We start from the raw sequence: 17078 nt of genomic DNA, 5'->3' as shown, positions 1-17078 counted from the left end.
ATATCGTCAGTCAAACTGTAACACCAGTCCTGTTCCAAGGGGCTCTGCTTGTACAAGTTAGCCGCTCATCTGCAGCTTCTGTCACCAGACCACATCTCTTCTTCCTGGCTAGTGTATTTTATAAAGGTGGTTAAACTGGCCCATGCTAACCTCCAACGCATCCTTAACCTGATGGGATTCCCCCTCCCCACTTGGCAGACAAAATTGAACATCCACACAAAAAAAAAAAATCCATGAAGATCCGTGATAAAGGAGTGAGTCTGCATCCAGTTCAGCCACTGGAGGCTCCAAGAGACTCAAGCAGGACAGGCGTCCTGTGTCCTTAATGCTGAGGACAGCAGAATTTCAAGAACCGGCTGGACAATGCTGCTTATTCAATTGGATTACTCAATAGGAGGCTCTGCCTCAAGTACTATCAAGTCAGGAAAACCAAGTCCTCTGTACCACGGAAGTGGTTTACCAGATGACTAGCTGCACCGTGCCAGCCAAATCAAGAAAGCTCACTTCTAATGCCTTTCTGGGGAAAGAAGAAAAAAAAAAGTCCACAACAAAACCAACAAAACATTAAAAAGTGGTCCGGAAGAATATGATCCATTAAACTGGAAAATAAAGAAAAAATTCCCTGAGGAATTTTTTTTTTTTAAAATTGTTGAACCCCAATGCATTCAATATGAACAGTGCTAAAATTAAGACACACACCCTTCTGACCTTCTTCCTAGACCCTTCAATTTTCCCCCGGAAAAAGCCTGGGTAGGGCTGAGCAATGCACGGCACACCTCTGCACTGAGCAGAAGTTGTTCCACGTGTTTCTCTAATACCTCTTTCTCCCGATAGCGTGTTCTCTCGGTCACAGGATATGATCCCACCAAAGCCATTCATCCTTACTGCAGCGCTTGCAGACATTAAATTCCCCAGACAGGCTGACTAATGATCCAGCCGGCTGGGAAGGCCCCAGGTGCTCAGGGAGTTGAAGGTAAGAGCTTTCCTTCGGCAGAGCCATGCTCTACTACAAAGTGGGTAATGGAGTACGACATGAGCAGCTCAGAACAGGGAACCTGCTCCAGCAGTCTCCATTTTGCAGAGGGAAAAGTAGGGATATTAGCAGTTTCTCTTCCTAGCTCCTCAGCTTTTACAGCTGGGAACAGGGTGCTGGAAGAGTGCGGCATCGCCCAGCCCAGCAGCAGCAGAGTGGGCAGCACGTCTGCCACTAAGGTGTCGCAATTCACTGCCCAGCTCATTAATACAGATTGAAACTGATGAGGTTTAACACACCAGGCTGCAAACTGCAGTGCCTGCTGCATGAACGTGGCAAACCGCCCCTTCTGCAGGGATGCCGGCAATGGGGAGGACTGTGGCTACCTCTTTGCTCGCTCCTGCACCAACAGCCAAAGCCTGGGAGCCAGAGCTCTCGGTCACTGCCACTTCTTGATTTTTTATTTCCAACCACCATCAGCTGCACATCTGCTTTAGTGAATCGTGCTGACCTGCACCTTTTCTCAAAAACACCAATTCAAGCAACTTTGTGGAACAAGAACAGTTAACCTGGCTAATACAGACCTGAACGGATTATTGTAGTTCTGCAGAACTGTTTTGGGGGATAAAAACAGCTCTGCTGGGATGAAAGCCTTCATATGCCAAACCCTTTTACAGCTAAAATGGAGAACGTGTGCTATCGCATCATGGACACATGCTTATTTACACCAACTGAAAGAGGCCCGGGTTCAAAATGTTCACATGTGAACATTGCTCATCTGCCAGCATCAATGTGGATAGAAGGAATATCAACTACAGAGACAGAAGGAGGAATAATATTCCAGATTGCCATGTAGTCCTTCAAGTGTGCTGCACATCAGCATTTCACGATGCCGATTTTGATCACAGCGTGTGTCTACATGGGAGGAAAAAGGAATAATCAAAGCGCCGTTACTTGGAAATATGTTGCCTTAAATAACATGGTCAGAATTGTCTCAATTACCATCCGTTTGCTAAAGCAGAAAAAAGTATTTCATTACTGAATAAAATCTGTTTATCTTATTAAAGGTTTTAGAGTGATGAGTCTGATAAATAGGAAACACTATATACCGGTTCCCTATGTTTTCATACTAAAGATTTAACTGTCAACGTTGCTGTAAGAAGAATAAAGCTCTCACAGAACAAAGGAAAACTGGCCACAGTGGCCCACTACTATACTTGATTTTTTAAATTTTTTTCTTCTTTTGAAGTACTTTAATGGCACAAAATCTGTCATCTACTAGATGCTGGCAAGAAGAGCCTCAGCAGCCGTGCTCCAGACCCACACTTCAACTTCTGCACAGGATCTAAAGAGACGTTGCTTAAAATAGATTCATTAAAAAACACTATTTTCCGAAATCCAATGCCAGTAGAAATGTTTCCATGAAATTCAAACAAAAATCTGTGAAAAACTACACTTTTATGCTAACATTTCTCTGCAGCATCAACAAAGCATGGCATTGCAACACTGCTACAGCACACAACAATCTAGGAAAAAAAATGAAGAAACTAGAGACAGGGCCCATATAAAAGTGAAAGTGCCTACCCGTCTCCAACGATCACGCTGAAATACTGTAGAGAAATCAAAACAGTAGTTAAAAATACTGCAGAATAGCTCAAAAAGCATTCTGTCCCTAATATTTACAGTATTATTAGCAACAGGTGCTGACTTTTCTGATTTGGCAGTCAAAGAGATTATCTTTTGAACATAGGGGACAAGAATTCATCCTCAGATCTCTTATTAATGATATCTATTACATTCAGCTCTGATGTAACTCTAGTATCTTCTACCTTAAAGTGTTTCACTACTGAGCTGTATTATACCTCACCAGAAGTTTGCTAAAGGAGCAAAAGTGTTTTGTCACAGCTGTGTCGGAATCTCACAGTTTACTGTAACTACAGGTGATGAACATTGTGATCAGGGTTCAGAATTGCTCAATTCATTTGCTACTACTTGACCTTGAGCACTCAGTGGACAAAGTATACCGACAAGGTTTTCTTTCATGGTTTGGATAGCTTGCAGCCTACCTTTCCGTCAGATGCAGTGTTTATTCTGTAGTGGTACACCCTTCCTTCGTATCGAAGTGAAATAGATCTCTGTCCTGGACTGCTCTCACTCTCTCGCACAAGAAAGCTGCCGTTGATACCGCTACTCAGAAGGTACTCAGCAGCATTACGTGACACTGGTCCGTGATACCAGGAATGCTTCTCCAAACTATTCACTGGGGTGATGTAGTTGCTGGGTACCCAGCCTTGTCCATTCTTCGTTTGGGCCTCACACCATTCCCCATTATGATTGTAGCCCAGGACACGGAGCTTTTCACCTTGGCACAAGAAGAAAATGTATTTAGACATGGCAAACCTGGGAGCTGAGGACAAAGATAGGTTCTTTCTGACTAACAGATCATTAAATAATCTCGTATAAGAACAGGTCTCTGACTGAGCAGGGAGCATGTGTGTTTCTTTAAGCATGAGTGGACCCCTCAAGGCCAAATAAAGTCACATGCATGCTTCAGGAGTTAGTTAGACTCTAGTGCAGTTCTGCACCAGCTCTGATACTGCTTGAGCTTAAAAACTGAATCCAGCAAATTTTATTTGAACTGAGTTGGCTTGATGGGGCTTGGAGAGAACAGGAGTGGATAAACAACAAAAAAATAATTTCTTTTAGCAAGGTAAGCTGATGTGACTTGGAGTACACATAAGGAACAGAAGGACTGAGTAAGAAAACGCTGTATCTGTACAGTCATTTTTCATACAGGGACTGTGTTTTGGAGAACTATGAAAATGATAGAGGCCAGCCTCTAAATCAGCTTAGTTTAATTCCTCAGTTCAAATTCTTGCTCCTAATGGAGACCTTAGTTTTGGCAAAGAGTTTCTTGCCCAATGCAAAAGCTTCAGGCAGTTTTAACCTTTTAAAAGGTTATGACTTTGTGAAACATTTGTATTTGTTTAAGAATAATTCCCACAGTAAAAAAATTCCATAGGGTTTAGTGTATAACTCAGTTATTCCACAGTGGCTTTTCCTTCTACGCCTTCTCACACACTCCCAGTACCACTCTGCCCAGCTGCCTTACCTTTAGTTATGCTGAGAGTGTTGTCCCCACTCGCCACAAAATCATACAGTGCAACAAAGAGATGGGGGTCATTTTCACTAGGACAGGACAGAAGGTTTTCCTTGGAGTTCCAGCGAGCTGCTTCGCTCAGACCCTGGGGCTCAAAGTCTGACACTACCGGTCTCTGAAGGGCTTCTGGAGGAGGAAGAGAGAGAGGAAAAAGCAGGTTCATTTTTGCTGATAAAAGCCATCTGGTTAACCCACGCACTCCGATTTTCTAATTTGCATTGTTTCTTGACATGTGTGCTCCTCATGCGTCAGAGGACAGATATGGACAGCTCTTTAATGCAGATCTCCTGCCACATAGGCAGGACACACTCACCCCAGAGCTGTCCCCCAGCCTGCCCCGAGCCCCCAGCTCCTGCCTCCCACTGCACACAGGAGAGGGAAAGCCCCTCTCCCTCCACCCAGCAAATGCTGCTCACGTAGGCTGTTTGCTGCTTGTAAATCCTTTGGCTCACGCCTGACTGCTGGAATGGTTAGATTTGAAAACAAACCCAAGACCTCTAAAAGGTAAATCCCTTAATTATCCTGTAAATGAAATTGCCAGAACGTGCAGCACAGAGAGCCAGGCAGGGTGAGATTTATAAGACGTCGTATTTAAGAAGACGACATGTATTTCCGTTCTTCACAGTATTTTTAATCATTTCTCTCCTTAATTGAGTACAAGGCTGTGCCTTTTTTGTTGCCCTCTCTCCTGCCTGCCACTCTTGAAACCAGAGCTCAGCAGCGAGCATACTTCACACAATGAGCTTTCTACATTTTTAGGAACCCTGTGAAACCTCCAGAAAAAGAGATTCCTAAAAAATGAGCTTCACGGGTGAATAAAAACCAACCGCCAAAGTTTTTTGTACACTTCAGCACATTAGACATGTAACATTCAGTAAGTATCAGGCAAGTCCAAGTACATCAGGGAATTTTATTCCAGCTGTTCCTGCAAACCCTCCCCTCTGGACCACGATTCAAGAGTTTGGGGCATCAATGCTCCAGATAGCTGTGCCCCCTCACTCTAACGTGCCACCCCCAGCTGTGCTGGCAGCCCCACGGGTGACTGTGCTGGCACAAACCCAGGACAATAAGTTGTGAAAATCCTGTTTTTTGAAAAGTTATTTTCCATCTGAATGAGTTTGTTGAGCAAGGTCACAGCACCGCACACAAACCATCACGTCAGTGCAGCTATGGGGACAGGAAACACGGCACTATCACACCCAGCCCCTTGTGCCATGGAATCGCCCTTCATTACTCAGCATCAGCCCCCGCCTGCTCCCCCCACTCACTGCCGAATCCCTCTTCTGCACAGGCGAAGCAACAGGGCTTTGGAGGGAGAAATCCCAGGCCAAGTGTTTTCTACGTTATCAGGTCACCTGGGAGCACAGTTCTCTCTTAATGCTTGTAATACTTGCTAGCAAGGGGCTGCTATGTAGGTGCAATCACACCAAAATACGCTTTTAACACTATTGCTTGTTTGGTCAGAAATCCAGTATAAGCTGCACCAGTAAACCAGTGAAGAACTGATATGATTGACAACAGAAAACATATGGAAGTCAAGTGTGGATTGGGACAAGTCCAAAATACATTTCCCAATGGGGAAACGCTAAAAAAAAAACAAACCCAAAAACAAAATCCCCAACCCTATGAACAATAACAAATCCCGTTATTTTCTAAGGTTTGGTGGTGAAAGTGCCACTATTCACCCACAGACAGTCTGGCGTCCTCGATGTGTTGGTCAGATCACCACTGGTAAAGGCTCTCTGGGTGATTATGAACACGAATACTACCGTATTCTTCGGAAAAGTTAAGACCATATATGTGGGCAGAGAGCAAAACAGCAAGTATACACACCATTGGGCCTGTTTTCTTTGCCAAACCATATCTACAGGGAGATATATTTTTATCATGAATCAGAGAAGTCACATAATTCTGCTTTCTAAATGATTCCACTGGCCATACCACAGACAGAAAAGGTGGTGGTGTGTTGGGTGTTTTTTTAAAACACCTTTAGATCCTTGCTTTCCCCTCCTGTTTCCTGCAGGAGAATACATTTTAATAGTCCAGGCTGGCTTCAAGAGGGACAATAAGAAACAGAAAAAATCAAGCTATAATCATTTTACCATGAAAACGCTTTGATCCTGTCAAGCCCATTAAGCTCCCTTATCAAACACAGGGCGCTGCAGTGACTGGAGATACTCCAAGGGGTTACACCATCAGTAAACACCTGGAACAGACAGACAGCAGAGAGCTGCAAGTAGCAGATACACAACCTCAGCGAGGAACAACGTCGTGATGCTCTGCCCCAAATATGGTACAAACCAGAACATGCTGCATGGTGGGAAGGACCGTAACCTCCATTAGGAAGGAAAATGCCTCCCCCACAGGGGACTGATTCGACAGGAAGGCAGGAAATCCAAGGCCGGCTCCCCTCCAACTCCAGCACGGTCACAGCCCAGCGAAGGACGGCTCATGCGCAGCCATGGATGGGGATGCAGGGGGAAAGCCAAGCGCTCTGCAAGAATCCCTCCCTCGTGCCCAGGCCGCGGCGATGCTGGGACTGACTCATTACACACAGATGCCAAGGTATGCGCTTCGATTCAGACTATGAGACAACACTGTGTCAAACACCAAAACCACCCACAACCTGCGGTGCGAAAGTCAAGGAAGGCTGGTTTTGCTCGATGACATTCCTATGAACACTGACTCAGTGATAACTGTCTGCAAACCCAAGGACCAGCAAGAAAGAGCAAGGGCTGTTAAATAAATGTATGAGAATTTGCTAAGCTGGAAAACCACGCAAGTCCCCCAGTGAATACATAGGATGCTGCACACAGGCTCGTATCCTCTGTACCCTCCAAGATGACTCCCTCCTGCACAGCCGCTGGCACCCCGACGGAGGTGAACGCTGCGTGTGAACGCTGCCGTGCAGGAGAGCATGACGGGGAGATGCAAGACCCAGCTCTCAGGTTGGGTTAGGGCTGGCATTTCCAGAAGGTAGGAACCCCAAGTTAAGAACTGGGGTGGGGAAGGTGGTGACTGAATGAAGCTTGAAGGGCAACAAGAAAGGGAGGATGAGGCCCTGAGTCAACATGGAGAAGAGCGTAAAGGAAAGTGCAGAGTTGTGGTGACCCGAGTGTAGCAGAAGCTTGATAGACCGTGACAAAACACACTTTTAAAGGTCTGGGCCCCAAGAGGAGGCTGTCAGCAGACTCAGGACACAAAACCATGAAGCGAGAGAAGCAGACAGGACACGTCCATCTGGGAGCCACGTACAGCCGGCTGTCAGCAGTATTTATCCCTCTGAGTTACTCCCTGGTAAATTTGCCCAGACATTACAGTCCTTGAGAGCAGGAATTAGACATTGCTGTTCATACATATTGAGGGTCTTTTTCAACACATTACAGCTTCTTCACCTCCTACTGCTGGTTTTAAGTACAATTTTACAGCACTGCTGAGCTCTTCAATGGGCCAGATTCCTCCTAATAAATCAGCCCAGCTGCTATACCTACAGGAGGGTATCCCAGCATGGTGATGGGGCAGGAAGTGAGTGTAATTCAATCTGTTATCTCTGCGCTGTGATTCCTTCCACGCATCCACTTTGTCTTCTGCTGCGTCCCAGCAAGACTATAATTTATTACTTTGATCATAGTGTGCTCCAGATGACACCTGGATTCCTGGGAGGAGTCCCGAGGCAATGCTGTAATTCAGTTCTCTAGTAACACCAACTAAATAATGACTCGTAATCAAAGCAGAGCAGACTTTGAAATAAGGCAACAGCAGCTTTTTTTGAGGCATTAGCTATATGAATGTCTTCAGTTCCCCCTTTAAATTAAGTTTTTACCAGGAGATATTTATGTTTGCACACTAAAAGGTTTCATAAGTGTAACTATCTCCTGCTAATTATTGTTTATACGAAGTCATGAATCATTGTTAGGGACTGTGTACGAAGTTCTCAGATATGAACAATTCTGGTCTAGACCAACACAAGCAAATTTCCGTAGTAATTTAAGGGAAGGGTTGGAACACAGGCAGAAGCACAGAATTACACTCAGCTCCTCCACAGCTGACTGCAGGGCAGTCCCGAGGGAAGGAAGAGACCTCCTGTCTCCCTACAAAACAAACATCCTGTGGTCTTACAAACTGTGCTGGCATTTTTTCCACGAGGTTTCTAGAGCGAGGGAGCACAGAACACATCTAGTAATCTCTTTGGAGGTACAGCACATGCTGTCTAAATCTTCCATACATTCCCCCTACTCTCCTTTTCCCCTAGAAGAAATTATGACAAACGCCAGAAGAGCTATGCAGATTTAATACATCCAAATGTTCCCGACTGAGCACATATGATGGAGCAGCTGCCTCTCTGTCCCAGTATTTCCTTAGTGGCCCTCATGGATTCCCTATGCCTGATGGAATATGGATTTTAAAAAAAATTAAAATCTGTAAACCAGATCTTTCCAAAAAGGAGAAGGGCTTTGTGTTTTATTTCAGACTCATCCTTCATTGAGATCATGCTCAGCCGCTCCTGCCACCCACTCCGTAGCACAGGCCATACAACCTCCAGCAACAAAGGCTATCGCTGTCGCTTCTGCTCTTGGTTGATATTCAGAAAGTCCACATTCTTACAGACCCACTCCCCCTGTGCTGGGCCAGTCTCCCCAGCTGTGCTACCCTCTTTCCTCTTTTCCGTTTTATCTTGTCTAACGCTAAGCACCCCTGACCATGCGGCTTCTCCCACTCCTTCAAGAGATGATTCTGTCATCTTGGGGCTTTTGTTGTCTGCATTTTCTTGTTTGTTTGGTTTGGTTTGGTTAGTTGTGGTTTGTTTGGTTTATTTTTAAAAGTTCACTCTTACATTAGCCTGCAGGTTCCACTCCAGTTCATTCACTGAGTATACTCCGTTTATGACCCCTTAGTGACATGGTAAATGTCATCTTTCTCCAGCCGGCTAATCACAGTTGTAGATGTATGGAGTGGAACAGGGGGTATGGCAGAAATTTGGATTTTCTTCCCAAATCTGCTACTAAACTGCTGCCTGACCTTCGATTATAACCTCTGGGAGAGGAAGAGGAAACTAACTAGATCCAAGTGAATTTCAATGACACTTGTGTATTTCTGAAAGCTTTTACCTTTACAATTTTTGGTTTTGTTTCCTTACCAAGGGAGCAGAAAGTTTGCCCCTTTCTGAGCCCTGGGGAGGGGAAGCACCAAGCGAGAATCATCGAGATTTACTGGTTTATTTTCCTATTTTACTAAGCAGCCCCAGAGTGCTCAGGGAAGGATGAACACGTCTGTGGATGGTCAGTTTTAGGTCTGAAGACAGTTACAGTTCTTCCTATGAAATGGTAAGCCTTCCCTCACCACAACCCATGGGAAATGCTGGCAAGGACCATCAGCCAGATTTTTTAGTAAGGACGGGACAGGCGAGAACAGCTGGAGCAAGCACATAACTAGCAAGCCACTACAAAGAAACATATTTAAACTCTACTGAGTGATGGTAGATGAGAGGCCAAGAGGTGAGGAGCAGAAAATAACCAACGAAGAGAGGAAACAAACAGAAGGCTCTTCCTTGGGAGGCAGCAATGCCGTCTTAACGCACTCGCTCTTCCTAACAGATTGATCGAAGACCTGCCTGCTGATCCCGGCGACACCGGGGCAGGATGAGTGGTTGGCATAGTGGAGAGTCAGGTCTGGCTCCATACGTGCCCAAACGCTAACAAGAAACTCTGCAGGAATGGGGCAATGCCTACAGGCTGCTGCTCCTCCCCCAGGCTCGTCTATGCTAACTGTAACAAGACACGCTTAAAAAAAAAAAAAAAGGAGAAAAAAAAAAAGAAAGAGACAATCTGACAGCTGGCAGGACAGAAATCATTTCAGTTGGAGAACAAAGGACTTTACTAGTGTCCCCAAAACAGTTTTTAAACTTTACAGAGAACACTGACAGGTTTTAAACAAGGCTTTTTCCTTTCAGTGGCAAAGCAAGCCCAAAAAGGCAGCAAGACTATTTCAGTCCCTATTTGGGACATGGACACGTTCTGTTTTCCAGATCAGATTGGCAGCAGTACGTGCTGTGCCTCTTCCCTTCCACTCTTTACCCTTTCTTGGTGTGAAGTGGGTGAGGAATTATTCAGTTTGGCAAAGGCAGAACGGAGAATGCAGATGACAGAAATTCAGATCTCTCACAATTTGAAATAATATTTACTAGCGGGAATAGAAACAAGGGCAAAAAATGGCCAGCTCAAACATCAATATGAAATCTCAGTAATCATTAGAACCAGTTTAAACTTATTTTTCATCAAGTTAAGAAAAGGTCTCAACTTTTTCAGCGAGCAGGCAGGCCCACCTGCCCACAGCAAAGCGCACAGCAATGGGATGTAGCATCTGCCATCCCTCCACACCACCACGAAAAGGACTCCACAAACGATCCTCATTCCTGCAAACTAACAGAGCCTAAAAGTCTTTGGAAGAGGACCACCATGAAAAAAATATATTTCTGATTACTTGGTCAAAAGATATGTATACCTACACATGTGCCTGACTCTAAATCAGCCTTATATCAAACCCAACCTCAAGACAGTATTTTCAAGAAGGATGTTTAAAAATACAACAAACAGATTTGATTTTGTTACAGTTCCATGCTACTCATCAACCAAGCACTGTCGTGTTTTAGTTTACACATGAAAACCAAAAGAAGAAACTGATTTAAGCAAAATTGAATCTATTCCCCTGGCTGCAACCGGTTTTCCATGCAACTAATGGACCTTTCATCCTTTAAGCAATTGTATTTAAGGTTTCATAGTCTACTATAGCAAAGAAACTTTCAGCTTCCCCGCCATGTCCTCAACAGCTTCCCATACAGCTAAGATAACAGGAGCAGAGTTAAATCCTCCAATGATATCACCATCATCTCCTTCACCTCTTCAGAAGCTTCAGCGAGGCTGTGGGACGTGCATGGGAATGGACTGGCTGTCAGACACTGCTCATAGGGTCCAGGAGAAATGGTCCCTAGTTTGTGGCCCTTGACACAAGCCTGCCCCCTTCTCACCGTCCGTCAGTCTGGCCTTTGTAGGACTGCAAGCTTCAGTGGTTGCTCTCAAAATTAATAAATCCATATGTAAAAACCTGGTATCTTCTTAAGGGAAATAATGCAAGCATATTTTCACTTGTGCCCTTGCAGTACAAGGGTTTGGGGCAAGCCACCACTACTCTTTTGAAGAATCCTCAAAAGGGCTTTCAACATCATAATAATTTTAATAAGAAAGCTGCCTAGGAATACCACGTGGGGAGCTGCAGCTTTAGAAAGGAATAACACAAAAGCCTACCTTTTTTTTTTTTCTTCCCTCCCCTGCCCCAGATGAGTATAGAGTCTCACTTCTCACCCTGCTCTCCAAGAGACCTACAGTTAATTGCGGTGGGTCCTGGGCTGCCTACGTCCTAACCGACTGTCACAGCATTAAGGTTGCAGTTGCCACATTTGTTCACCTTTAACATGCCGCTTGGATGCTGGCTTCAGTTCTGCCCCATGCTGAGCTGAGAAATGAGACCGAGCTACTTTGACCGAAGATCATTTAAAAATTGTTTCAATGCTCATTTCCCATTCCATGATAAAAAAAAAAAATATGCAACCACAGTCTCAGGGAACCAGACGGTAGAAATACTACAATATTTATTGTGTCAAGATCATGTTGTTAACTGGATACTGCCTATATGGCGCAAGTCAAACTATGCTCTAATCCTATTATGCAACTGCATTGCAAATCGGGGAGGGGGGAGTGGTTGTAACACACGCACAAAAGAGAAAACTTGCAAAAAACAGCCAGGGTAACACCCTTGTAACATCATCCTTTAGCATTCACTTCTGCAGGGAAGAGAGGCCCCAAATGCTGTGCCTATTCTCCCAGGGCTGTGTTGAAAGATCCAATGGCACAGAAAGGAGAGGGCCAGCACAGCTCGGAGCTCCTCCTCAACAAGCAGCCTGGCCGTGCCCGAGCAACACCAGAGGCAGGGGACACAGACAGAGGTTTTATAGACCGAAAAGATCACAGGAGAATTCAGTCGCATAGGAAAGATCAAAACTACTCATATGCATCCACCCACCATTAAGTTTCTGAAACTTTAAATAAATAAAAAAGTCCTCTGGAAACTGCTCTTTGATTTTCGACAACAGAAAGTTCTTCAGAGCCACTAAATGGATCTGATGAATACAGACTCTTGATCTGAAATGTCTTCCAACAGGTTTGCCACAAGAAGCCGTTTGTAGATTTTGAGATTCCTAACCCATGAATTTCCGAGGACTATTTCTCCACTGAATATTCGAGAGTTGAGCAACAGTGACTTGCGATAGGCCCCGGGAAATCAGCTGCTGCCTTTCGTGCCTCTGATTTGATGAGTTAGCACGGTCCTCCTGGCATGCGGATTATTTTTACTGAAGCAACATCCAGCAACACAAAAGAAGTTGAAGAAGCCCGGACCGCCCCGGCGGGATGGACACAGCCCCGCTAGCACAGGGAAGGGGCCAGGGCTGCATGGGGGGACCCGTAACCCTGCTCCGCAGGCGGGGTGCGAAGACACGCCAGGGTGAAGAACTTGCTGGAGGTCATGCCGAGCAAGACCTCAGCCCAAAGTCCCCCAGCCCTGCACGGTGCCTCTGTTGCCCAGGCTTTCAACCTGAACTAGTCGGGTCCGTACATTTAACATCTCAGTGTCTACAAATCACCATGGGTGTGACTCAAAAAAATCACCTTTTAAAAGCGAAAGTGCAAGAAAATTCAGTTAAATGAATGCCTGTGGAAAGCAAACTTATAAGGGGATAACCAAAGTTAACTAAGAGATTATGTATTAACGCACACCGAAAATATTTTACTGATGGACTCCTCTGAATTTTCTTCCTGAGCCTGGAGTTGGTTTTACCATCCTCCTCTCACATCCAAAATAAGGGAGATCCTTCTCCGAGAAAAAAAAATAATAAAAAAAATAAAGCCAAGGCCTGAAGATACTGCTTTGTTTATGGGCTCAGCAATAAGATCACTTGACATTTTACAACCATAAATGGTAGAGCTGCGCTCCCTTTGTATACTGCAGTTAATGAAAGTCACCTGGGGTCTGGATGCCGCGTACACCGCTCGGTTCCCTCGCCCCCACATGCGAAAGCCGAGCCTAAAGCTGGCCAGGACTGAACACCTCCCCAAGCCTGGCCCCAACTTGCAAGCAAGGGATATAACTCGTGTCTGGGATGGTGGCGGGGTCAGGCCGTGCGCCCCAGGAGCGGCGGGCTATGGCTGCTGTGCTCCCGGGGGGCACAGCCCGACCCCGGCCCCCTTGGGTACTCACCTTCCAGGTAGCAGCTGGAGGAGGAGGAAAGCCCTTTCTTCGATTTGCAACCCACCAATTTCAAGCAAATCTCCAACATTTTCATTTGTTAGAGTTTGGCTTCGGCTGTCTGGTTTCCCTTCCCCCCCTTTCAGCTTCTTCTCGCAATGTCGAATTATCCGGTAAAAGTCTAAAAAAGTCTAAAAAAATCCGGTAAGAGTCTAAAAAAATCCAGAAAAGTCTAAAGACAAAATATCCAGGAAAAGTCTAAAACAAAACATCCGGGAAAAGTCTAAGAAATCCAGCGCTCTGAAAACCATTACAAGGGCGAGCCCGAGAGGCGGAAAATCCTGGGGCCCCGCATCTCCTCTCCCGGGGAGTTAACTCCAGCCATCTTCCCTCCTTCCCAACTCTTTTGGCGGGAGAGAGGAGGAAGGGGGGAAAAAAGGAAAATAAAAAAGAAGGGAAAAAAAAAGCAAAGCCAACCAAGTTGGGCAGTCACTTCTGCCCGCAGTTTGCGGCAGCTGCCCGCACGCCGCCGGGCGCTGGGTGCAGGCAGGGCTGCTGGGGCTCCGCTGCCAACAAAGGGCCCCCTTCAGCCGCTGCCTGCCTCCATGACATCAGGCAGGCGAGCAACGCCCTCGCTCCTTAACCCTCCTCCTGCCTGCCTGCCTGCACCCTGCCTGCCTCCTCTCCCAACGCCAGAGGGGCGAGGGTGAAAATCAACAAGTTTCCCCTGCCTGGGAGAGCCCTCCTTGGTTTGGGAAAGGGGGGAAAGGCAGGATTAAGGAGTAACGCTGCTGCTTTGGTGCTTGTGGTGCTTTGTGCATGGCTCTGTTAAACCAAAGAGAATGGTAGGCAATAGTCGAAGTCTTAAAAGCGTGTCATTTCACAGCGTATTAGGGGAACTGTTTAAATACTACGCCTTGTAACAGGGAGAAGCAAACGGAGAGCTATGCCCCTTCATAAACCAGGATAAAAACTGCAGGGGAGCTGGAGGTCCTTCTCCAAAAGATGCTGTCTTAGCATCCCTGTGATAATTACAGGCAACCAGATACAAATCTCAGCTGATGCAATTACACTTACAGGATACTACTCTTGCACACGGGGCCAAAAGTTTTCACTTTCCCACTACCTACTGTCCTTCTCCCCTGCAAACTATGCCTTTCTCTTGCAGGTTTCTCAAGGCTACATCTTAATTACTGCTCTCTAGTTTTGCATTTTTTATACATCACTTCCTAGCATTATTGTGTCTCCTTTTTAAAACCACCATCATTTTTGTTATATATATATTTATATTCTATGTGGGTGTGGATATACATATTTTTAATATATATATTTATATATTTTTATATATATATATATGAGATAGTAAATTGGGTATGTATACAATGGCATTTTTCTTCCACTCAAAAATCCCCTTTCATTTCCCAAACTTTGGGGTGCTTTTGCTCCGAGCTAGAGGTGCTCAAGGGTGGAGAGTTCATCGGGGTGCAAAATAGAGAGGTTGGGGAAAATGGCCTGGGAAGCCGACCCTATCACAAACTCCACTGCGACATGTGGAGTGCTTGGTGTGTCACACACAGGATCAACAAAGCAGCAAATCTTCATTTTTGTCCCTGAAAACTTCCCTCCACATCTGACAGTTTATTTTGGCAAGGTTACTGACTAGCTAGCACTCTTTTGCCCTCCAACGTTTTCAAACGTTTAATAGTTCAGGGGAAACTCTGCATGCTTCCAGCATCTGAGGACCATGCCTCCAAAACAGCAAACATTGCTCAGACTCTTTAAACATTATTTTACAGCATTACTTTGCCTCAGACTTCTGATCCATGGGGTGTACGCTTGAAAGACAGTTTGGAAAGAAATCCTTGGTCTCTCAGCCCATACTGAACTGCAATAATAGCATTTGCATTTTTTTTAAATACCACAAGTCACATCATTTCTAGCAGAGAAACAATCACGATAAGGACAGTGTGATGTTCAAAGTGCTTTCACGCTTTTTTTCAGAAAAGATGAACATGGATATCCCCATTTAATAAACCAGGAAACAGAGAGAGAACTTAAACATTTCCTCAACTTAGACAGTCCAGCGAAGAGATGAGGCTACAGATCCGATCCCCCACCCCGGCAGCCTGCACGTGCATTAGAAAAGACAACGATGCAGTCCTCCCCACGCTCTCTCTTCCTCCCTCCGCTTCTGAAGGAGCATTTCTATTTCATGGAAGTACGAGAGTTTCAAGAGAAACTAACACCTATCTTCTTGTTCCCTGCCCGCCTAACTTCAGATTAAACTGCAACAGAGAACTTGTGCAAAACTCCACTGGGGCGGGAGAAGAGGAGTTAAAAGCAGATTTGGAGGAGAAAGGTTATATAAATCACAGGAGGAGCTCAGTCATCACGTGTTTAGGCCCAGTGTCATGTTTAGGGAACTGGGATGAAGTAACATTGTAAGAGCAGACCAGGCATCTTGCACGCAACTTCTTTTCCATGTGAGGAGCATCCCTATCCCGCTTCTCCAGCTGCAGCTGTAGGAATGCGGAATCCCCATAGCATTCCCTGGCTGTACAAAGGCTGCCCCCCATGAACACCACCCAGCCATTACAATTAAGGTTAATACAATGAGCCCCAGCAGAATTAATGCGGATTACATTCCTGATGAACTCCTGGGGTTCTTATTCCAGAGGAAGAATGCCTCATCTCAAATTAAATTAACCCGCTTGCAGAAGAACCTCACTGCAGGAGAAAGGCATCCACTTGGGGAGTTAAACACAAAGAGCTATCCTGGGATAACTTCCTCTGTAGATAAACAAATTAATTCTCTTTATGCTCCCACGAAGACAAGCTTGTGCGGTCCCTCTGCTACAAACTTCATTCTTCAACGTTTCCTCTTGTGTGTCAGGGCAAACTAGGCTGTAAATACTTTGAGCAAATACCCTCTGCCTTTCCTGCATGCCATGAAATTAACTGGTGATACAGAAATAAAAGCCATATTGGTAGCGTCACACAAACTCTGCTACTCTTACGGCTGACATCTATTAATCCCTTTCATGTTTGTTTGTCATATACACATCTTAGAATAAAATCAGTCATGAAAAGCGTGCAGACTTTTGGACCACAGAGTGACTGATGCAACCTTCAACTCAGGCTTTTCTGTTGCAGAATAGCAAAACAATTTCGGTTGGGAGCAGACTCGGAAGGTCTCCAGTTCAACCTCCTGCTCAGAGGGCGGCTATCTATCTAGATCAGGTTGTTCCGGCTTTTTTGCAGCTAAACTTTAACCGAGTCTGGTGGGCAGTGTGAAGCACTTTTTATCCTCTTATATGTATCCAGCTTTGTCTTGCTGCAAGTCGTAAGTGTTGCTTCTCCTCCTTATTCTGTGCACCTCTGAGAAGAGTCTCTCTGGTCACCAGTTGGGCGGTTACGAGCATGATGGGACCCCTTCAACCCTCTCTTCCCCAACCTGGCGAGTGCAGCTCCCTCGGCCCTGGGGGCATGGCCTGCTCCAGCCCCCACCAGACTCCCTCCAGCATGTCAGCGTCTGCTACGGGGGAAGGAAGGAGCCGGACGCCGTACTCCAGATGTGGCTTCACAAGCGCCAAAAAGAGGGAAATAATCACTTCCTTCGACCTGCTGGCTCTGCTCTTGCTAATGCAA

General features: G+C 45.5%; 1 protein-coding gene across 2 annotated transcripts in view; it reads right to left on the bottom strand.

Moving 5' to 3' along the window:
* Positions 1 to 17078, bottom strand: part of ABL1 (ABL proto-oncogene 1, non-receptor tyrosine kinase) — an 81957-nt gene that overhangs the window by 20094 nt on the left and 44785 nt on the right. The window contains exons 1-3 of one of the 2 annotated variants that reach the window (XM_009808190.2): positions 13443 to 13659; positions 4086 to 4259; positions 3040 to 3335 (exon numbers count right to left, since the gene is read on the bottom strand). In XM_009808190.2, coding sequence (XP_009806492.2) covers positions 3040 to 3335; positions 4086 to 4259; positions 13443 to 13527 — 555 coding nt within the window. In that variant the 5' untranslated portion in view covers positions 13528 to 13659. Of the gene's footprint in view, positions 1 to 3039; positions 3336 to 4085; positions 4260 to 13442; positions 13660 to 17078 lie in introns of those variants that run through there. The other variant, XM_059828689.1, reaches the window with a different exon arrangement.

Source organism: Gavia stellata, chromosome 24 (assembly GCF_030936135.1).
Source record: "Gavia stellata isolate bGavSte3 chromosome 24, bGavSte3.hap2, whole genome shotgun sequence".
NCBI lineage: Eukaryota > Metazoa > Chordata > Aves > Gaviiformes > Gaviidae > Gavia > Gavia stellata.
This window is presented reverse-complemented; position numbering and strand designations above follow the sequence as displayed.